Below are 24069 nucleotides of genomic sequence, written 5' to 3' on the forward strand. Positions count from 1 at the left end.
AGTTAATCATACAAATCTTTTATTAGTACATCAACATCACAGACAAGATTAAAAACAATTAAAAAGGGACCACAAAAGACCACCATAACAACACCAGTGCCCCCACAATACTTGGGGCAACAGAAAATATGCCAGGTGGACTAAAAATAGACCATCACAAAAGGACTTGCTGCTACTTCAACCACCAATAACTTAACCATATGTATGCACAAAATAAAGAGTCAAAGGAAAATCCAATGTCATAATGACAATACAAAAAACACCAAGTGCTACATAATATAAATGATCAAATACAGAAGGAAACGCAAGTCCGCCCTGGCATACAATCACCTACACCTCACGCATTCTGTTATGTCCCCATAACTTAATCAGGAGTTAGCATAGAAAGAGGGTGATGTTGAGTCTATTTACACATAATGAATTAATTATTATTACCTGTTGGGAATCCCAGAAACCGCTAAAACCAGCGCCATGTTAGAATTTGTGTAACCGGAAATTAGGTAGTAGGGGCTCGAATCACATGACTGGACCCAGTGAAGATATAATAGAGATGCAAATCATTGTCAAATATATAATGAAAGTTAGCTAGTACATACAAACTCATTATTCTATTGCTGCATTACCGTTATACCCTAAATTCAGTATTGCTTATTTCCAGTCTGACACAGTGCTCTCTGCCGCCTCCTCTGTCTGTGACAGGAACTGTCCAGAGTAGGAGAGGTTCTCTGTGGGGTTTGCTACTATATAATATGGGCACGCTGAAAAACTTAGGAAAGCGGGTGTAGTGAGAGTACACAACGCTTTTACCGAGGGCCAATTGAAGCCCTGGCAACGTATGAAAAAGGAGTTTGGGGTGGGGGAACAGGACTGGTACGAAAAAGTGCAATTGAAGCATGCTGTCACCAACTCTAAAGATAAAAGCCTTTTTAGAGTAGGCCCGACCACAGAAATAATACACCAGATAAAGAGAGGAGGGGGAATAAAGAAAGGGTTGTCTCGTATTTATCGTAAATTGGTACCGGATGCTCACGAGGATAGTAAAAAAGGGAAGAAGGGGAAAATGGAAGAAAGATCTAGGTACCATTTCGGAGAATGTTAAATAATGAGAAAGATGTTTCAGTTAATCAGAATCAAATTGTACAACTGCATATTGTGTACAGGTTATACTACACACCTGATTTTCTCCATAAAATAGGTAAACGAGAAACGGCGGATTGCACCAGATGTGGAGAGGTGATTAGGGACTGGGTACATATATTTTGGCCCTGTGCTACTCTACAACAGTTTTGGAGTGAGGTTGTGGAAGAGGTAGGAAAATAACTGGAGATGAAAATAATACCATACCCATTGCTGGTAATACTAGGGGATGATACCCAGATAATAAATTTAGATAAGAAAAAGAAGATAATAATGAATAAGAGGTTATTTGTGGCTAGACTATTGATTTGTTAAAAATTGGAACTAGGCAGCAACATTGCATGTAAATGCTCATGGAAATGGTTAGACCAATGCTAATTATGAGAGAATCAATTAGAAATGTTATTGTTAGAATTTTTTTTTTCTTTTCCTTTCCTGTACCGTGTGTGTGGGGGGGGGGTTAGTTGGGGCACAAAAATTAAACTAACTTGTGATGCTTTTTGTATGTAATTGTATTTTATGGAATTGTTAAATAAAAATTATTTCTCAAAAAAAAACATACACTGGGATATTGAACAATCTGAGTTCTTGATGTCAGTGAAAGTACTAATAGATTAGATTTTTCAGAGTTTCAAAATGTTAACCATATGAATAACTTCTGTAGAGCATCACGAGTGCCCTGCCTGGATGGAGGAGTTCCTGAACAGCATGTTTTTATTATAGGCGTATTTAATAGAGTGCAGACACACAGAGTGCTTTAGACAGTAGATTGCCAGTGGTGGGATTATCATGGAGTTCAGACGAGTGTGCCTGGTACTGTGCCTCTTTTGCTGTGCCCAAGTTACCTACCAACAGAAAAAACAAAGGCAAGCAAGTAAAGGTAAGTACATTTTAAATGGCAAATGTGTTTTTCAATACCTCACTATATATAGTGGTCATCAGATTGAATCATTTATACTGAATAGGGTTTGCAGAATCCACACTACTTAACAAGAATGGAGGAGATTTTTAGTCACCAAGATGCCTGCACTATATCTGCTAAATGCAAACATACTGTACCCTTATAGGGTGCAAACCTTATGGGGTCCAAAACATGATTTTTCTAGACAAAACTCACACCATAATGCGTGTAATTGCAATAAGCTACACAAACAACTTATAAATAACAAATAATCCTAGAGAAAGTTTTGTTTATTATTATAGGCACTGGAAAATGGGACCTCTTTTCACAGACCATCTATAAATGTACTTAAATATCTTTCAAGAAAGACATATTCTTTGTGATATTGGTATTTGAAGTTAATGTTACATAATGCATGTGGAATGTGTCCAGTTCTTCCAATTCCATAGATAGTCAAGTGCCAAGATGCTTTTCCAGCCTGTGTAGATCAAAAAACTTTTCTTTTATGAAATTAACCTCTTAATGACCACTGAAATACATTTTACAGTGGTCATTGGAGGGATTTATTCTATGGATCAAGAAAGGCCACCACCTTTCTATTGCATGGCTAGAATAAAGCTGCACAGGTCTCCTATGCAGGGATTGTAGGAGCTCCTATAACTACCAGGAGCAGAGAAGCCTCCAGCATGTAAGACTAACTTCTTATAGGCTGCAGTCAAATAGTGAACACCTAAGGAATCTGTCCTCTGCTCTCCCCATCGGCTTCCTGGTGACACAATTGCACCCTTGCCAATTAGTCTCCATGGCAGCTGAGGGTTATGATCAGGCCTCTAGGCAGGGACGGACACAGACTGCAAAGGGCCCCTGTGCAAAAAATGTGTTTGGGCCCCCATAACTTATTCATTTCTCTATCTTTCTGCCTTAAACGCACACATATGTACGCCCAGGTATCCTGTACGTGTCCTGGTGTCTCGGGAGGGCCCTACAGCGCAGCACAGATGGCAGGGCCCACTAAAGGACTGTACTATAGTCTGTGCAGGCCTTAGTGTGGGACTGGGGTACCTGTGGCCAACCAATAGAATTTATCATGGGGGGCACCTAAATAAAGAACCCGTCAGAAGCGACATGCAGACTTTGTCCTATCTTGGACTAATGTATCTGTGACCACAACTCCCGGAGTAACAATAACTATAACTTTCAGAATGTCTTACACTTATGAAGCTCTCGGCACATCCTGAGGGCTGCAGACTGCAGTGTGTGCTGGTAGTTGTAGTGTACTTGGAGGGTCCTGGGTGCATTGTACACTGAATGCTTTGTGGGAGATCAGAATATATAGCAGAATATATAGTGTGAATATATAGTGTGGTAGTGATCCCAGAACAGCACTAATAGGGCATAGAACAAATGGGCCCTAAATCACTGTTGGGGCTCAGGTGGGATACATGTACTGTATGTGGCTGCACAGGTGAGAGACATGTACTGTATGTGGCTGCACAGGTGGGATACATGTACTGTATGTGGCTGCACAGGTTACAGACATGTACTGTATGTGGCTACACTGGTGGGAGACATGTATTGTATGTGGCTGCACAGGTGGGAGACATGTACTGTATGTGGCTGCACAGGTGGGATACATGTACTGTATTTGGCTACACAGGTGGGATACATGAACTGTATGTGGCTGCACAGGTGGGATACATGTACTCTATTTGGCTACACAGGTGGAATACATGTACTGTATGTGGCTGCACAGGTGAGAGACATGTACTGTATGTGGCTGCACAGGTGGGATACATGTACTGTATGTGGCAGCACAGGTTAGAGACATGTACTGTATGTGGCTACACTGGTGGGAGACATGTACTGTATGTGGCTGCACAGGTGGGATACATGTACTGTATTTGGCTACACAGGTGGGATACATGAACTGTATGTGGCTGCACAGGTGGGATACATGTACTCTATTTGGCTACACAGGTGGGATACATGAACTGTATGTGGCTGCACAGGTGGGAGACATGTTCTGTATGTGGCTGCACAGGTTGGATAAATGAACTGTATGTGGCTGCACAGGTGGACTACATGTACTGTATGTGGCTGCACAGGTGGGATACATGAACTGTATGTGGCTGCACAGGTGGGAGACATGTACTGTATGTGGCTGCACAGGTGGGAGACATGTTCTGTGTGTGGCTGCACAGGTGGGATACATGTACTGTATTTGGCTGCACAGGTGGGAGACATGTTCTGTATGTGGCTGCACAGGTGGGATACATGTACTGTATGTGGCTGCACAGGTGGGAGACATGTACTGTATGGCTGCACAGGTGGGAGACATGTTCTGTATGTGGCTGCACAGGTGGGATACATGTACTGTATGTGGCTGCACAGGTGGGAGACATGTACTGTATGGCTGCACAGGTGGGAGACATGTACTGTATGTGGCTGCACAGGTGGGAGACATGTTCTGTATGTGGCTGCACAGGTGGGATACATGTACTGTATGTGGCTGCACAGGTGGGAGACATGCACTGTATGTGGCTGCTTAGGGGGGAGATGGAAGAAAAAAACAACCATGCTGCAGGGGGGAGGGGGCACAATTATTGGCAAAAAAACATAAACTTATAATCAAACATAAAAAAAAAAAAAAGAAATGACTAAATCATGCATATATTTTTCCCCCATTTCCCCTGTAAAAATAGTAAAAGTTATGGTTCCATAAATGACACCCCATCTCTCAAAAACAAGACCTCATATGGCTATGTCACCAGAAATATGTAAAAGGTACAGCTCTTTAGAGGTGATTATGGAAAAACTGAGAAAATTACACCGGCAATAATACATTGTGGGGTTAAAGGGGTTATCCCACAGATAAAGCAATACTATCATTTTTTTTTAATTTTAAGTTTAGATTTTTTTTTTTTTTGGGAGTTTTGAATTTTATTAAATGTCAAATCAGTCTGGGTGTTCAGACCTTTACTAGTTGCTGGAACAAGCTGGGAGCAGAGTTCAGCTTGTTGCAGGAGATGGACTCCATAGACTTAGTACCCTATTACACGGAACAAGTATCCTGTAAAAAATCATTACATTGTTCAAATTTAAACCATAATCTTTCTGTGTGTATGTAGGCTTTAATTGAAAATTTTTCGTGTCCCATTGATCGCATCTTTTAAGCCCACCATGAAATTGTTAACTGTACGGTGTATGTACACATCGTTCGTTCATTATTACGATCATTTTTTATACTAGAGCATGCAAACTATCGTAATTGCCATTCCAATTGCCATCGTAACTAACAACTATCGTTGTGTGTTATGGTGCGGGGAAGCCGTTGCTGCTGTCCTTTTTTTGAACCGTGGCCTGGTTCCCACATACGGCACCGTTCTATTCCGGGGCATTGGCCGGGGGTAAAGCACTGGAGGCGGGCCAGCCTTCCCCCAGTGGGAGGACACCCCCGCCCCTCTATGACATGGCTCTATTAGAATCAATGAAGCCGCATCATAGAGGGCTGGAGAATTCCTCCCACTGGGGGCAGGCCAGCATCATTATTTTATATATTTTGGAGGTGGAAAGTTCTTTTCTTAGGCTTCAGGTAAACAGATAGTGCCAAAACACGACAAAGGATGACCTGGAGATTGCGCTCACTACCAGAAATATTGTGGAAACCAATGTTCACACAAAACACGATTTATTCAGTCCAATAATAACGTATTTCAGGGCTGTGGCGCCCCTTTGTCAGATTCAGGACAGACTGTGTTGTGTTTTGGCACTATCTGTTTACCGGAAGCTACGAGTCTTTGTATAAGAAGCCCGGTCTGGACCTGTTGTGAAGACTACTGCTACCCCAATCCCTGGGAGGTGTGTTGGACACATCATTACATGTGCTGGTGGGTATTGTGGCTCTGATTCCACAACCCCAAAAGCTGAGCAGTGATTTCAAACATACATTAGATCACTATTTTGATCCAGAGGTTCTACTCTATGAGGCACTTTGCCTTTGTTTTTGTTCTTTGTTTCTACCTTTTCTTAGGCTTCTCTTTCTTTGCTTTCATGCTCGATATTTTCAGAGAAGGGTAGCACTCCTTTGCATACAATTTTCCTACTTTAGTGTGTGCTTCAAATTTTCTTTTTTTGGGATTACAGGGGTGTCGTCATGGGTTAAGGGATGTACAGAGAGCTCTCACAATGTAAGCCCCCTCTATGCAGAGCTGCCAGGGGTCGATTGCTGTGCTAGCTAATTAACTATTTAAAGGGGAACTCCAGATAGAGGTTAAAAAAGGGAAACTTCTGCAGAAGCATAAAGCATAACTTACCTATCTATTCCATTTTTGAAACTACCAAAAATCCATTTATTTTTTTTTTTTTTGGGGGGGGGGGTTCTGTTTTGTGTTTCTGCACTTCCTAGTTTATCAGTTGTACACAGTACTACAGGTTCCCTAATGCACTGCTTTCCCTCAGCTGTTCATCACAGTCCACCCTGCTCATTCCCCGCCTAAAGCTGTTGCAGAACATCTAGGCTGTGTTCACACGTTGCAATTTCATTGTGTTACTGAATTTGTGTTACTGAATTGTTTGACGTAATTTATGATTTCATTGTGGTCCCACCCACACAGCATGCTGTATTCTCTACCTGTAACACCACACAGCACACTGTATTCTCTACCTGTAACACCACACAGCACACTGTATTCTCTACCTGTAACACCACACAGCACACTGTATTCTCTACCTGTAACACCACACAGCACACTGTATTCTCTACCTGTAACACCACACAGCACACTGTATTCTCTACCTGTAACACCACACAGCGCACTGTATTCTCTACCTGTAACACCACAGAGTATGCTGTATTCTCTACCTGTAACACCACACAGCGCGCTGTATTCTCTACCTGTAACACCACACAGCGCGCTGTATTCTCTACCTGTAACACCACACAGCACGCTGTATTCTCTACCTGTAACACCACACAGCACGCTGTATTCTCTACCTGTAACACCACACAGCACGCTGTATTCTCTACCTGTAACACCACACAGCACGCTGTATTCTCTACCTGTAACACCACACAGAGTATGCTGTATTCTCTACCTGTAACACCACACAGCACGCTGTATTCTCTACCTGTAACACCACACAGCGCGCTGTATTCTCTACCTGTAACACCACACAGAGTATGCTGTATTCTCTACCTGTAACACCACACAGCGCGCTGTATTCTCTACCTGTAACACCACACAGCACACTGTATTCTCTACCTGTAACACCACACAGCACACTGTATTCTCTACTTGTAACACCACACAGCACACTGTATTCTCTACTTGTAACACCACACAGCACCCTGTATTCTCTACCTGTAACACCACCCAGCACGCTGTATTCTCTACCTGTAACACCACACAGCACACTGTATTCTCTACCTGTAACACCACACAGCACACTGTATTCTCTACCTATAACACCACACAGCACGCTGTATTCTCTATCTGTAACACCATACAGCAACCTGTATTCTCTACCTGTAACTCTGATATTGGAATAAAGTAAAGAACCTTTTTATTTTTTTCTATTCATTTCCACGCACATATTATGATCAAGCACCTGTTATCTTTGAAGTTGAGCCCGACAATAAGGCTCTGATCCTCTCTGCCGTTTAGCATCATTTACTTGTGTTACTGCATCATTTTTGTGAATACGCTGCAGTACTGCAATGACACTCCAACATGTGTGAACACAGCCCTAATTTCACTGCACACTTCTGCACAATTAGAGAAATCAGTGCAACACCTGCTTCTGGCTGGTCAAAGATGGTGAATCACTCAGGGGATTGGGTGATCCAGCCAAGCCTCCTGTGACATCACACCCTGCCCCCTGTCTGCATCATCAGCCTGATCTCAGTAAACACACACAATGTGAGACAGAGGCATGGAAGATTTGTCTCCTAAGGCGGAAGAGCATAGGGAGCAGGAGACAATGTGGATTTGCACAGATGCCATTTTTATTCACTTCCTGGATTTCTATCAGCTACCAGTGTGGCAGAACCATACAGATACAGTAATAGATTGTATAGACACATATATTTAACTTTTAATGTACTTTTAATAGAAAGTTTTTCTTATCCGGAGTTCCCCTTTAATGCCGCTGTCAAAACCCCAAGATATATAACTTTCTAATATAATGTTATGATTAATAGTATTTGCTTCAGCTGCCTTTCGGTGCTTTACCACTGACAGAAAAAGGAAAATAGAAGGACTACAAATAAAAAAAAAACAAAAACATTTAACTGTTCCCAATCTCCACGCACCTTCCGTACCATTTCCGACACAGGCAGTGTGATGTACACTACCTGCACCGGAGACAAAGATCGCCAAACCTCTCCCGGGCAGCTGAGTGTCTCTTCGTAGAGGCTCGGAGGCGCTCTGCTGCCGGGAGAGCTTCTGGAGAATATGAGAGGCGCCGGAAGTTCCCAAAGCCTCTCTCATTCTCCCTTAGCTCTCCCGGCAGCCGAGCACTGCCTGCGCCCAGAACAGTGTGGGAGGCACGCAGAGGCTGGGAACGGGCCCCAGGTGAGTTAAATGCTAGTTTTTTAAATTCTGCTCTGTTACTGACAGGCTGAGCGGACTTGAAACGTCAAGTCTCAAGCCTGTGTCAGACACCAGAAAGCGGCCGGGCAGCGGGGACTGGAGCGCCACGTTACAGGATCCGCCGCTGGAACCGGGGAGGTAAGTGGACGTCGTTGCCATTAGCCACCTCCTCCACGGGCATATAAAAAAAAAAGCCCCCAGGCCGGAGTACCCCTTTAAGAGGCTTTTAGCTCCAGATTTAACATTCCTTTTTTGTTTCAGAAACAGCGCTACTCTTGTCCTTGGTTTGTGTGTGATATTTACCTTAGTTCCATGGGTAGTTCCAAATAAATTGAGGTCAGTCCCTGTGAATAAAATGACATTTTAACATTGCAACAAACATGACAGGAATGCATTGACTGTAATAAAATGGGCATCATGCAACATGTCCCTAAAGAAGCATTCTGCTCCCCCCCCCCCCCCCAAACAGACTGGCCTGTTAACTCACCCGGGCTGATCAATGTCCTGTGGTGTTATTCGGGTGCTTTAATATCGTTTAGAACCCACAAGACCTCTCTTTTCACTTTCTTCAATCTACAGCGCTGTTGAAAAGCTGGAAATCACTTCTATGCTTTTCTATGACAATGCCCTCATATAGATGCATAGAAGACAGTGTCTTCTAGCCTCTCTAGATTTGGGAAAGCCAGAGGAGAAGTCACTCGGGCGCCAGCGGAATCTGAATACTACCATGCCACGGGAATATGACCAGCCCAGATGAGTATGCGGACGAGCCTGTTGCTGAAATAAATAAATAGTAATTGAAAAAGCAGAATACTTAATTAAAGGGGTTGTCCAGCGAAAAATGTTTTCCTTCAAATCAACTGGTGTCAGAAAGTTATATAGATTTGTAATTTACTTCTATTTAAAAATCTCCAGTCTTCCCATACTTATTAGCTGCTGTATGTCCTACAGGAAGGGTTGTTTATTTACATTCAGAAACAGTGCTCTCTGCTGACATCTCTGGCCAAGTAAGGAACTGTCCAGAGCAGTAGTAAATCCCCATAGAAAAGTTCCTGTCTCGGCCAGAGATGTCAGCAGAGAGCAGCTAATAAGTATGGGAAGACTTGAGATTTTTAAATAGAAGTAAATTACAAATCTATAAAACTTTCTTACACCAGTTGATTTGAAAGAAACATTTTTTTGCTGGACAATCCCTTTAAGTACAACATTATATTACTTACCAGCCCCTTCACTGCCTGTTCAGGGATGCACTTTGTAGAAAGGGTAATTCAATGCTCTGACAGTCCTCAACAGTGCACTCCCCTTTTATTTCAGTTTTTCACTATGACCATCCTACCATACAGTAATAATCTACTCCAGACCATTTTTGTTTAATTTGCATGTAGCATTTTCTCTGAACAAGATTGTATGAAAACAATAGATTTCTAAAATGTTGGATGCTGTTTAAAGGGGTAGTGCAGCATTTAAAAATTATTCACTAAATAACACACATTACAAACTTGTACAACTTTCTAATGTGTGTTATGTAAGTTATTGGCCCCCATCCCCCTGTCCCCCCACCCCCGGAAGTGTGGTGCAGTATACTTACCAGATTACTGTCAACCCTGGCCGCCATCTTGGGTCAAACAACGTCATCTTCGGGAGGCCGGCTGGACCGCCCCAGCCGTCACTCATGCCAGCCCCCCTCTGCCGCGTCATCAGCTGCTCAGCTGCGATTGGCTGAGCACAGTTATGTTCAAAATGGCGTCCGGGGTCAAGAGTAATCTGGTAAGTATAATGCACCACACTTCCGGGGTAGGGGGGAACATGGGGAAAGGGGCCATTGACTCACATAACACACATTACAAAGTTGTATAACTTTGTAATGTGTGTTATTTAGTGAATAATCTTTAAACTCCGCACCACCCCTTTAATGATATGTTGACACGTACAGTTTGCAAAACCTAAGTTTAAATACATTGGTTTGTTTTAGGCCACAGACAACAAACACTGAACATCAAATCTACAGTGTAATATCTATAGCGGATATGGTACATGTGAATATACTCTAATATTATTTGCCTGAATTCCATGTGCTAGGACTATAGTGCCCATCTGGCAATTCTGCAAATGCCAGATGGGCCAGTATCCTCTGTGGCCACACCCCTCCAATGAAGCCTGAACTGAATTATGTTAGATGCCATGATAAATAAAGGCTGTGGTATTTAAGGCATTTGACATTCTATTGGTTGCAAAATTTGGAGTCTGGAAGGAATTTTTTCCATGGCCAATTGACATCTGCCTCATGAGGGGTTTTTGAATTTCTTTGAATTAATACAGTAGGATTATAGGTTGAACTTTAGTGATTATCTTTTTTCACCTTTATCAACTATGTAACTGTGTTGCCTAATAGGTTTGCCTGTAAGTTTACAGTTGAAAGGCCATAATTTTGTATAAAATGTATTCCAAAGCAGTTTGTAGCTGCTTCAGGTCTGTTAGTAGGAAAAATAAAAGTAAAATTAGGTTTAAATCCTAATAAATAAATTATTTTCTCATAACAATCAGAGCTTTCAAAGGTTCAGAAATGGTAAAATGAAAGCTGAGCATATTTTTGCTTGAATTACCACGGAGAAAAAGTTGTGTAGTCCTTTCATTTTTAGTGCACTGTTGTCTCAGCCTCCCAAAATGACACATCGTCCTGCTGTTTCAGGAGGTTTGGCTGGATCTTGTCTCTGAGCAGTCCTCACTGTGTACATCACAATCTTCTAATATATATTTATATAAATAATTATTTTTTTTTTATTAGGACATTTAGGGAAGAATGAAGTGTTCTTACAACATTCTGCACTGTGCTGAACAATGCCAGAGGCAAAGTAGTAGGCAGGTTGCAGTTTTCTGCTGTTGTCATAATTGGCATTAGATATTCTATTACTTTATGACAGGTGGGGTGCAACCTCTAGGCCTGATCCTGAAAATGATGGATTTACTGATACATTTCCTAAACATCAGTTCTACAAGTTAACCAGCTATGCAGGGGACTACAGTTGCCATTTCTGACCACTTGCATGCAGAGGACTTGCAGCAATCACCGTGAGAGACCCACTGCATTGAATCAGCATTGTGCACCCTTCATTCCCAGGATATGTGGAGGTTTCTAGTGGTCAGGCCACCCATGACCAAGCAATATGCTATCTCTTTATGAGATGGGATTTTCCCAATAAAGCTATGTTCCCATGACGTATTAAAGATCAAAAAGAATGTCCGTTGTTAAAAGGGTTACCAGTGAAAATCTTTTCTATCAAATAAACTGGTTTCAGAAAGTGATATAGATTTGTAGTTTACTTCTATCTGAAAATCTCAAGTCTTCCCATTTTATTTTCAGTCTGACACAATCCTCTCTGCTGATATCTTTGTCCGAGACAGGAACTGTCCAGAGCAGTAGCAAATCCCTACTGTGTCAGACTGAAAAGAAAACATTTCCTGCAGGACATACAGCATCTAAAAAGTATGGGAAGACTTGTACAATGCCATTCTATCCACGGTCCCGGGTCGCAGCTGAAGCACAGGAGACGGGCCGGCCTGCCCCCAGTATGACGCAGCTCCATTGATTCTAATGAAGCTTCGTCATAGAGGGAAGGGAATTCCCTCCCACTGGGGGTTGCCCGGCCCGCCTCCTGTGCTTCAGCTGCGACCCGGGGCCGTGGATAGAACAGCGCCATACACAGCTTCACAGTGACCGCACCGTTCTATCCCTGGGTTAGATTAAAGAGGATGTACCTGATGGTACATCCTCTTTAACCCTTTCCCGCATGAGGACGTAACTGTACGTCCTCGTGCGGGGGGGGGGGGGTTCGGAGCGGGGCCGCGCGGCAAACCCGCTCTGAACCGCCGCGGTCCCGGGTGCCCCATGTAGCCCGGGGCCGCGGCTATTAGCAGGCACGGTCCGATCGCCGTGCCCACTAATTCAGTCTTCAGATGCAGCTGTCAAAGTTGACAGCCGCATCTAAAGACTTCAGAACAGCTCTTCCCTGGTGTCTAGTGGGGAGATCGCTCCCCCATGATGTTGTCACGAAGGAGTGATCTCCGTGACTGGTGCCGGCCGGGGTCCGCACCGTAATGGCGCTGATCCCAGCTCGGCATTCGGTTGCTTTCGGCTGCAGCAGCCGGAAGCAAACGAGTGCCGATCTCATCAATCTATGCTGCATATCTATGCAGCATAGATCTGAATGAGAGATCAGTGCACTTATACTAGAAGTCCCCCAGGGGGGCTTCTAGTATAAGTGTAAAAGTTAAAAATAAAGTATCATTATTAATAAAAAAAAAAGCCCCCTCCCCTAATAAGTCAGAATCACCCCCCTTTTCCCATTTTATAAATAAATAAACATGTTTGCTATCTCTGCGTGCGTAATCGCTCAAAATATTAATTTATCATATTCTTGATCTCGGTAAATGGCGTAAGCGCAAAAAAGTGCAAAATTGCGCATTTTTGGTCGCATCAAATCCAGAAAAATGTTATTAAAAAGTGATCAAAAAGCTGCATATGCGCAATCAAGGTACCGATAGAAAGTACACATCATGGCGCAAAAAATTACACCTCACACAGCCCCATAGACCAAAGGATAAAAGCGCTATAAGCTTGGGAATGGAGCAATTTTAAGGAACATAGATTTGTTAACAATGGTTTGAAGTTTTTTTACAGGCCATCAGATACATTAAAAGTTATACATGTTACATATCATTGTAATTGTAACGACTCTAGGAACATACATAACGTCAGTTACTCCATAGGACGCACGGCGTAAAAACGAAGCCGCCCCCCCCCCATAGAAAAACAATTGTCTTTTTTTTTCAATTTTATCGCGCATATAATTCTTTTCTGATTTCGCTGCATATTTTATGCAAAAATTCAGCCTATCATTGCAAAGTACAATTAGTGACACAAAAAATAAGGGCTCATATGGGTCTGTAGGTGTAAAAATGCAATTGCTATGGCCTTTTAAGCACAAGGAGGAAAAAACGAAAACGCAAAAACGAAAATTAGCCTGGTCCTGAAGGGGTTAACAACAACGGCTGTTCTTTGCGATCTTTATACGTCATAGGAACATAGCTTCAAGGGGTATTTCGCTCAAACATAACCTTTCATATGTTGCTGCCCATGGTGAGACTAACAATTCCTTCTATACTTGTTATTATCTATTTAGTCTCATTCCCCAGTTCTGAGCTTCTGCTTTCTGCTGAAGACACAATAAATCTGTGTCAGCTTCCCCCTTCCTCCTGAGACGGCTCATGTAAACAAGTCCCTAGTTGCAACTTTGTAATGCCGGAAGGATTAATCAGTGAGTTCATTAGCAACTTGACCTCAGAATAACTCTCTCAGCATTACAAAGAAGCAACAAAGTTGCAGATAAAGCCTGCCAGGGACCTGTTTACATCTGGCGTCTCGGAAGGAAGGGGGTAGGAGGAGGGGGAAAAAAAGCTCACACACGTTTTTTTGTGTCTTCAAAAGAAAGCAGCCACTCAGAACTAGAGGAAGGAGACTAAATGAATAATAATTATGGAATCAATTGTTAGTCTCATCAATGGGCAAACAAAGTTATGTTTGAGTGGAATACGCCTTTAAGGGGTTAACAGCTATATATTTATCATTTCTTACATTTGTACATTTTAAAGCATAAGTCAACACTATGGACTTCATAGTAAAACCAATAGCCTCAACTACCCTAGTTCAATTATTAATAGGACAGTGTTATCTATTGTACTAATAATCATATAATAATGTTTTGGTGACATTGTCTGATGTCATTGTCTGCTTTTTCAGCAGATGTAGTTAGCATGAAAATGTATGAAGAAGTAAAGAAGGAATTGCAAGATCTTCGGCAGGAGATCAATCACCTGAAGGAACAACAGGCACTGCAGACAAGTAGGTACAAAGACTACTGTATAACCCATGCTTGCAAAATCGTTTTTTTTTTTCTACAGCACTTAAATTTTTGCAATATCAATAAAGGAGAAGCAAGACTTGATATATATAAAATTGTGTTGAAGAACAGAACCTATTCTGATGGTCATGTGCCTTTGCTTTTTATGATTAATAATTTTTTATTAATTTAAAACATCAGAAAATGTACATCAATGCCAATAAAAGGTTAGCATATCAGCAAAGTACAGCAACCAAAATAAAAACTCAGTAAACACAACTAGAGACACAACAACCAGCATCCAGAAGAACATTTTGCAAAAAAGCTATGGTGTGGTAAACAAATAATGTGAGATTGCGCCTACATGCCTGTATACCCCTTGTTATTACCCTTGCAAAGCAAAGGCCATATATATATATATATATATATATATATATATATATATATATATATATATATATATATAATATTCCACCCATTAAGCCCACTTATTTGTCACAGATTCTACAGAACCTATGCTTATAGCAATTTGTTTCTCCTTTTGGTAGTTGCAGTGAACAGTCGCTATGATTTCTGTGACTGTAGGGATCTCCACAATTTTCCACCTCTTAGCAATACAATTCCTAGACACTAGCAAAACATGTAAAGTAACTAAGATCTGTAAGAGGCCAGTCGTCTAGGTCCAAGCCTAACAAGGCCATAGCTGGTCCCCCATGGGAGGCAGGGGTTCAGATGGAGTATTTTCTTAAGAAGGGCATAAATTCAAGACCAGAAGGGCAGTAGACAGGGACATTTCTACCATATATGAAGTAAATTACCAATTCCGCTTTGCTATCACCAACATACAGGGGGTTAGGTTGGGAATATCAAGGACAAGCAATATGGGGTAAAGGACTAACGGTATAGCAATTTTCTTGAAGACTCCAAGTGGGTTATAAATCTGAACACCTAGGAGACTGAGAGGAATACCTATCACCATTGCTCTCTAGTGAAGGACCTCTGTAGGTCCAATTCCCATTTTACCAAGGCCGGCAGAGCAACATTATCGAGCTTTATAGCCCTTAAATAAGCCACCGGCCATACTCTTTGGGTTTAGAAATTTAGCAGGGGGTTCGGACATACATTTAGGCAAATTCCTAAATACACCTTACCAGGATGACACCTTACCAATCCACGAAATAGGTGATTTTGCATACCTGGCTATGTTCTTGGAGAGAGGGGAAATCAAAGCATTATTAGTGCTCACCAATTAAGACAATGGGAATGTGATGGTAACACTTAAAGCGTAACTGTCATGTTTTTTTAAGAAACTCTGTAATAGGTTTTATCAGCCAAAAAAGCCTCCTTCTGTACTCAAGAAGCAATCTCCCAGCCTCCCCCCCGACTTCTTATCTGTGCATTATCAGGCAAACACGTCTTCATTACAGAGAAGCCAGTGAAGACGGGTTCTGCTCTCTCCATTGTAACCCTATGAAGGGGGGAGGGGCTGAGGGAGATGAGGGAGCAGGAAGAGGTGACATGAAGGTCAGCTGTTTGTAGACTGTCTGGGCACCTAAACCGCAGGATTCTGGGGTCAGAAAGGTCAGTGCTTATTTATGAACTTACTGAGAGAAGATTGCAGGGTGTTGTGCTGTGCAGGACTGCTACGTGCTCAGTCACTTCTAACAGCCCCTCCCCTCTCCATAGCCACATAATGGAGAGAGAAATCCTGCTTCATTTGATGTGAGGGGGAGGCTGGGAGATTGCTTTTTCAGTCCAGAAGGAAACTCTTTTAGTATATAAAACCTATTACAGAGTTTCTTAAAATCGCTTGTACTGTTGATATTTAATGTTTTCAGAAAAATGGCCCTGAAATGACAGTTACGCTTTAAGTAAGGAACAGCACCATCGGACTATTGGCAGGGAAATTTTTCTTGCAGTCCCGCTTTAAGGTCAGGAGAGATTCCTACATCTAAGATCAGTGATTTGTTAGAGTTTACTTTATAGTAACAAACAGAGCTGAATGTATTCAGTATTTCTAATATATGGGGCATTGATTCTAGGGGCAGGAAGACAAAACAGTCCAATTTTGTGGTCCTTCTTGCCAATAGATATCCCTTTAATCCCTTCACATGCCCACACCATCTGAACTAGTGGCTAGATCGCCAGTACATATATTATGGGGAGGTCATGTGCCTTTGCTTTGATGGCAGACCTGGTATGGACAATGGTCTGATGATTGTTAAATTCATTCTTTTTGTCTTTCTGTCACTCTGTTTATTCATTTCAATAGCCATCCTTTTTTCTTTTACTTTTATGTCCATCAAACATTCTATAAAGGTAAGTTAGATAGGAAGTCTAACCTCTGTGATACCTACCTTGCTGAGAACGAGATGTTCCAATTCCACATTTCTGGCCAGATAACAGAGCAAGCATACATCATAGCGCTCTATAAAGATAAATGGAAATGTCAGAAACAAGTGAATGGCTAGGTTCACACACAGTGTTTTTGGCCATTTGACTGCCATCTTTTTAGATGTCTGTTATTTTGCAATAATGTCTGTGATTTAAAACTATGCAAAAGAACACTGCAGAGACACAGTCACATGTCTCGACGTCAGTGAACTAGCCAGACCTTCCTCCGGGAAGGAACAACCAAGCCAAGGAATGTCTCCAATTAAGGAAACCACCTAAGCAAGGTATCCATCCACAGACAGCTGTTTCAGGGTTTTTGCCCCTCATCAGTGTGGAGTAGGTTTCTGGCTAGTGGGAGCAATGACTAGTAAGTGCATGCAAAAGAACGCTGGTTGACCTCAGGGAGATCAACCAAAACACCTCAGACACCATCACGTGTCTCAACGTCAGTGTTTTATAGAACATTGCCCCCTGGGAAATCAAATATGCAAAAGAACACTGCAAAGACACCATCACATGTCTCAACGTCTGTGAACTAGCCAGACCTTCCTCCGGGAAGGAACAACTAAACCAAGGAATGTCTCCAATTAAGGAAACCACCTAAGCAAGGTATCCATCCATAGACAGCTGTTTTGGGGTTTTTGTCCCTCATTAGTGTGGAGTAGGTTTCTGGCTAGTGGGAGCAATGACTAGTAAGTGCATGCAAAAGGATGCTGGTTGACCTCAGGGAGGTGATTTAAAAATGACATCCGTTATTTAGCCTCAAATTATGAACATCCAAAAAGATGGCGTCAAGCGGCCAAAAAAGATGAACAGCAATTGGAACCACTGGTTGGGATCCTAAAAGCACCTAACATACAGCCTGTCTGGTTGATCTGTCATGCGACAACCCTGCAAAGATGTTCATTTTAAATCCACTATTTTTGGAATTGTTGTTTACTTTATAGATGCTTAATTCTAGTTTTATCATAAATCTTATTATAATTATTTTCCCAGTTTGCCTTAAGGGCCACAAGGGTCTGAACAAATGTTACCTGTCGTTTTCTGAAGCCCAGACGTACCATGCAGCCAGTGACACCTGCATTTCACAAGGAGGAACCCTGAGTGCTCCAGGGAACGGCGATGAAAATGATGCTTTATATGATTATGTACGGAAGAGCTTAGGCTCAGGTTCTGAGGTTTGGATAGGTATCAATGATATGGCTAATGAAGGAACCTGGGTTGATATGACTGGCAGCCGTATTGCCTTTAAACATTGGGAAACTGAAATAACCACTCAGCCTGATGGTGGCAAGCAGGAGAACTGTGCATCTCTTTCTGCTGTTGCCATTGGTAAGTGGTTTGATAAAAACTGCAAAGACACCCTGCCTTTTGTGTGCCAGTTTGCAATTGTTTAGCTGCCAAATCTATAAAAAGCTAGCTGTGTTTAAGAGCTCGTAAGTAGCAAAATGTACACAAAATATGTCACCTGAAAAGAATTAAAATCCACGCTTAATGTAAGTACAATAGTAATAGACTAGACCCAGACTTTAACTTGCTGCCACAAGTATATTTATTTACACATATATTGTATATAGCCTATAGACAGTGCAAGTCATTATTGTCAAGTGCTTTCTGTAATGGTATTATGTTATAAAAAATAAAAACAAATAAAGTCTTTGTTGTTGTTCATATCATAGTTTGGTGTTTTGCATTGCTTGACTTTGATACTACTTTACTGATTATTGTCAGTTTATCTGCTGACAAATATGTTGTGTTGTTGACTTTTCCTATTGACCTCGAAAGTCTAAGGTTACATTCATGTGTTCTGTAGTTTTAGAGCACATTGATTCCAATTGGGCTGTTCACACTGCCTATTCTGAATCTGCAATTCGCAAAAATTACTGACAAGCTCTAGACTGACTGTTATTGCGGCACAGATTCTCCCATAGAAGTCTATGGAAGTGTCAGTAATTTTTGCAGTACGTACAGTTTACAGCTGTAATGTCTGCAAAGCTATAAAAAAAAAAATTATATATGTATATGTAAACTATTCCCACTTACTTGTCAGCTTCTCTTTATTTTGCTTACCTGCAAAAAATACGGAAGATTTTTTTGCGGATTGTGGACCATTGCAGAAACCATATACAGTCCTGAAAAACTACTGAACGTGTGAATGTAGCCTAAATCTGCAGTGATTCTGCTTTTTGAAATTGAAGGGCTACATATCCACAGCAAAAAACACATTTGCAGATTCAAATTCATAGTTTTTCTTTTAAATAACATTTTTACTTAAAATTCTCATTATCCCCACCTATTTTTTCAGTGGCAGACTTGTTGCCCATTTTCTATTGTGGACCCTTATGGCTTGATGAAGCTGTCTTTTTGTGGTTTAACCCCTTTGAGTCCAGGTTTAATTTAACTTTTAAGTTTTCATTTTCTCCTCATCATCTGAAACCCATAACACCTTTATTTTTCTATATTCAGAGCCATATGAGGGCTTGTTTTTGCAGGACTTACTGTACTTTCTCATGACACTTTTCACATTATTATAAAATTTACAGCAAAGCTGAATTTTATACTGTTCTAGGTAGTCCTTGTAATGTATCCAGAGGAACAGCAGTTAACTTAACCAGTAGTGATGCATGATGCGCTGAAATAATAATACTACTATCGATATTCCTGGCAAAAAAACGGTTCGGTTCCAGGATTTCCTGGTATTCAGTATTTTATGTTAAGCTGCACTATTATGCAGCTTAACATAAAGTATAGTGCAGAGAACACGTCGGGCGACTACCTGAGTACTGGCAATATTCTCTGTGTTACGCCCCCTGCCCCCCTTGTCATCCTGCGAACACTCCACTCCCAGTGGCGCCAACTTTAAACTTTACTGTATACATGCCGCTGTCACAACTGACAGCAGCATTTAACTCCTAAAGACTGTGGCCCTCGATCACGCAGATGGCAGTAATTTAGCCATTGCATTCCTGCCTCCAATCCTCTCGCCTTCCCCCTCCCAGGACCCACCAATGCAGTTCCGCCCCTCAACCTCTATCCAGGACCTACCACTACAGCCAGCGGTGCCTCACACCTGCCAGTCCTGCACCCATCCTCTCCCCTCTCCTCAGGACTCGCCACTGCAGCCAGCAGTCTCTCGAACCTGCCAGTTCCCCCCACCATCCTCTCCCCCCACCATTGCAGTGGCCCTTCAACAACTCCCAGCATACCTTCTTGTGCATTACACCTTCCAGCATACCTCCTTGAGCACAAGGAGGTATGCTGGGAGTTGTAGTGCAAAAGAAGGTTTGCTGGGAGTTGTTGTGTTGGGACACGGCTGCTGCACAACTGCAACTCCCAGCATACTTCCTTGTGCCCTAGGAGGCATGCTAGGAGGTAGAGGGGAAGTGTTTTTAATAATTAAAAAAAAATCATAATAATATTTCTATTAATCCCCCCTTTCCTCTTTTGTTCAAAAAAGTAAAAAAACAAACAAACATATTTGGCATTATTGCATGCATATTTGTCTGAACTGTAAAATGTAATGAAAAATTATCCACATCCACAGTCTTATCATATCAGGGGGGAAAGGATACATAGAAAGAGTTTGGTGTAAATAAATAGGCAATGATACTCTAATATAATGCTGGTTAAACCCAATAAGTAGAATGATAAAACTATTAACAGACATTAATGAATGATGAAAGTCCCATGCAGGTCCGTGGGAGATGAAAGTGGGAAAAAAAGCAAAAAAAAAAAAAAAAAAAGGGAGTAAGGAGAAGAAGGGCAGAAAGAGAAAGAGGCAGAAGAAAGGAGGTCAAAGGAAAAAAAAAATACAAGCAGAAATCAAAAAGTGTTATGTGGATGCCTAGATATTTCAGGGAGTTCACTTGCCATTTAAAGGGAAATACAGAGCGTAGATGGGACACAACAGGGTCGGGGAGAGATATATTAAGAAATTCAGATTTAGTTGTGTTTATTTTAAAGATACTTACTGCGCCATAGGCCCCTATTTCTACGAGGATATTGGGGATGCTGACTAACGGTTGTGAGACATACAGCAGAACATCGTCCGCAAACATGGCCAATTTTTGCTCCTTCCCTTCCACTATATGCTATCATTGTCTCTGATGGCAGCTGCAAAGAATTCCATGACCAAGATATAGAGGAGTGGGGATAAGGGGCAGCCCTGTCGTGTCCCATTTAAGATCGGGAAAAGGGAAGATAGGGACCCATTTACCTTAACTTGGGCGGATGAGTTAGAATATAAGACCATGACCCCCCTTTGCATGATGGGACACAGGCCTACAAACTGTAGTGCTGACTCTAAGAACCCCCAGTGCACCCTGTCAAGCCTTTTCGGCATCAAGAGACTGGATGCACAGGGGGATTCCTGCTGCTCTGGCTCTCTCCACCAGGGTTAGTGTCCGGATTGTGTTATCCCGTGCCTCTCTCTGTCTCACAAAGCCCACCTCATCATTAGAAATAAATAAGTGCATAAAAAGACTTAGCCTTTGAGCTAGGATTTTAGAGTATAGTTTAATGTCCAGGTTAATCAGAGATATGGGCCTAAAATTGCTGCATACATCTGGGGGCTTCCCAGGTTTAGGGAGAACTGTTATATGGGCCAGAAGGGCTGATGAAGGTAATGTACCCCCATTGAGAACATCATTAAAGGCAGAGAGAAGCACAGGAGACAATAGGCCACCAAGTGATTTATAGAACCCGGCCGAGTAGTTGTCTGGGCCTGGAGTTTTCCCATTTTTAGTGGCTTTGATAACCTATTCTAGCTCTACAGCTGAGATTTCCTTCTCCATGGTTTTCCTAACTTCAAGAGGAAGTTTAGGGATCGGGTGAGATGTCATGTATGTTTGGATCTTGGCCTGTAGATCCAGATTGGAAAGTGAAGCAAATTTGCCTTGTATTGAATAAAGGGTAGCATAATAGTCTCAAAACATGCTCAAAATATCTTTTATAGCATGTACAGTACCTTATTGGCCCGTGGGTTGCGCAAGGAGGAAATGTAGTGAATACACAACCTAGGATGAAGGGTTTTTTCCCCCAAAACTTTATTAAGTATTGAATTGGTATAGAGTATTGAAATGAAAACAATTGTATGAGTATTAAACTTAAAGTTCTGTTATAATATTAACTATATTATCATATTAACTAGTTGTAAACTTTTACTTTAAAGGCAGGGTACAGCTTTATACTTTGCACAAGTTTACAGTCAGTGGGGTGCGCTTTAGCATGATGGCTTTAGGTTTTTTTTGAAAACACTAAGGCAATACTTTGGAATAATTGGAATGGAAAAAGGACAGTCACCTACATAAGTTTTAAGTAAGATGACCTTTGGAACTAATAAGGGGCTACCAGAGGGACCTGTCTATGCAGTGCAAAACTCTGTTAGGATGACTTTAATACTTGGTACTTTATAGAAGAAACCCGTACTCACAGTTTGAAGAATACTGCCTCATGCTGGAAGTGCCAAATCCAGCAGCACAGACCACAGGCTTAAACAATAGACTCCTAATAGACTCCTCCACTACTAACTCACTACTATTCTACCTTACCACCAGAAACCAACAGGGAATTTTATAGAAGAGGGTGGGCCCAATTCCCCATTGGTGGAGAAATTGTGAGGTGGCTTGACATGCCACACTTTGTAGCATAAACCTTTGATAGGTCAGGAAATGGGGACTGTAAGAAATCACACTCTTGTGCATACAAAACATCACACTATAAGATCAACACTGCATTAACCCCTATTGCTTCAAATTGCTAGAGGCCACATCTGAGCCAGAGTCTATTAGCAGAGACACATCGGTCGAGTCGGAAGGTAAGTATTTTCGGCTTGTTGTAACAATCAATCATGTTACCGGGGTGCCAATGAGACAACTGACAGATGCGGGACCTATCATTTAGCCCATTAAATGCTGTGATTGCATTGCATACCGGCAGTAAAAGGGTTAAATGGCTGCCTCCACAACAAGCCACCAACAATGGGAGGGAAACTGTTAGTTGAGGTGAAAATACCCTTTTAATTATGGATAAGCCCCTCTAGGGTGTACTCAGACTAGGTGTTTAAAAATGTGGCCAGATGTTAGCTGAGGGTCAGTGAAGAAATATGAATTGCTATACCCACATGAAGTTTTTGGTTTTGACATTTTCTTCAGGACATTTTTCTGCTCTTTTGCAGAATACTGGCGTTTTTCCTCTCCCTTTTATAAGGGAGAAAACGTGGCAGAAAAAAAGCCATGTCTATATGAATGTATATGAAACCCCATCAAACCACTAGTACCATCCGTCTGATGAGGGAAAATCCTCATCGGTTGTGTCTTTTAAAATGTGCCCGGTGCCTTTGTTAGAGCATCTTTTAATCTGCAGTGCTGTGTCAAACTGGTATGTCTTTGCCCCAGGTCTGTCACACCTCTCCTTCCTTCCTTCCTTCCCACAGTGCGCTTGGCCTACACAGGTGCAGTTTTGATGAGCAATGAACAGAAATACTGCCTAGGGATGTTCCTAATGATGAGGAGGAGAGGTATCGCAGACATGGGGCACAGATACACTAGGCTACGCCTGTATAACACAGCGCTGCAGATTAAAAGATTATATTTTGCTCTAACCAGGGAACCAGGCGTATTTTAAAAGACATGACTGGTAAGGATTAACTCTCTTCAAACGGATGGTACTAGCAGTTTGGTGGGGTGGGTTGGTGGAGTCGCTTTAAAGGGGTACTCCACTTAAACATAACTTTTCATATGGGAAACATCACTGACCTCAGAAAGACCAGTCAAAAAAACAGTGTCGGCTGCTGGTTAAAGTGCTTAATACAGTGAAATCCTAGGTGAATTCCTCCCTGGGATAAAAGAATATGCAAAAAAGGAGCCCATGGAGCCTCACTTAAAAGTCTCAAAACACAAGACTGGTCAGATATCCCTCCGGGAAGGACCCAGCCAAGGGGTGGCTCCTGTAGGGAAACCACCATATTAAGTGGCCCTGTAAGTCAATGTAATAACAAGGGAAAAACCAAGGCCAGGTATCTATCCACAGACAGCTGTTTCAGGGTGTTGCCCCTCATCAGTGTGGAGCAGGATTCTGGTTAGGTGGGAGCAATGCCTAGTAAAGCCATAAGAGAAACAGATCACTGATCTTAGGGAGACCAGCCAAAAAT

General features: G+C 42.0%; 1 protein-coding gene across 2 annotated transcripts; it reads left to right on the plus strand.

The window, feature by feature from the left end:
- Positions 1-1860: 1860 nt before the first annotated feature.
- CLEC3B (C-type lectin domain family 3 member B) lies at positions 1861-18578 on the plus strand. 2 transcript variants are annotated; one of them, XM_069960315.1, is made up of 3 exons: positions 1861-2017; positions 14426-14527; positions 17916-18578. In XM_069960315.1, the coding sequence occupies exons 1-3, from the start codon at positions 1927-1929 to the stop codon at positions 18314-18316; spliced, it is 594 nt and encodes a 197-aa protein (XP_069816416.1). In that variant the 5' UTR covers positions 1861-1926; the 3' UTR covers positions 18317-18578. The 2 variants fall into 2 exon arrangements, with proteins under 2 accessions (XP_069816416.1, XP_069816417.1); XM_069960316.1 differs by having other exon boundaries at positions 14429-14527.
- Positions 18579-24069: the final 5491 nt, after the last annotated feature.

This window comes from Dendropsophus ebraccatus, chromosome 2, assembly GCF_027789765.1.
Source record: "Dendropsophus ebraccatus isolate aDenEbr1 chromosome 2, aDenEbr1.pat, whole genome shotgun sequence".
Lineage (NCBI taxonomy): Eukaryota > Metazoa > Chordata > Amphibia > Anura > Hylidae > Dendropsophus > Dendropsophus ebraccatus.

What these genes read in the sequence shown, in the direction of transcription:
- CLEC3B (XM_069960315.1), top strand. Translation starts at nt 1,927, where the DNA reads ATGGAGTTCAGACGAGTGTGCCTGGTACTGTGCCTCTTTTGCTGTGCC. An exon ending in ACAAAGGCAAGCAAGTAAAG is followed by an intron (nt 2,018 to 14,425) that starts GTAAGTACATTT and finishes CTGCTTTTTCAG; the next exon opens with CAGATGTAGTTAGCATGAAA. An exon ending in ACAACAGGCACTGCAGACAA is followed by an intron (nt 14,528 to 17,915) that starts GTAGGTACAAAG and finishes TTATTTTCCCAG; the next exon opens with TTTGCCTTAAGGGCCACAAG.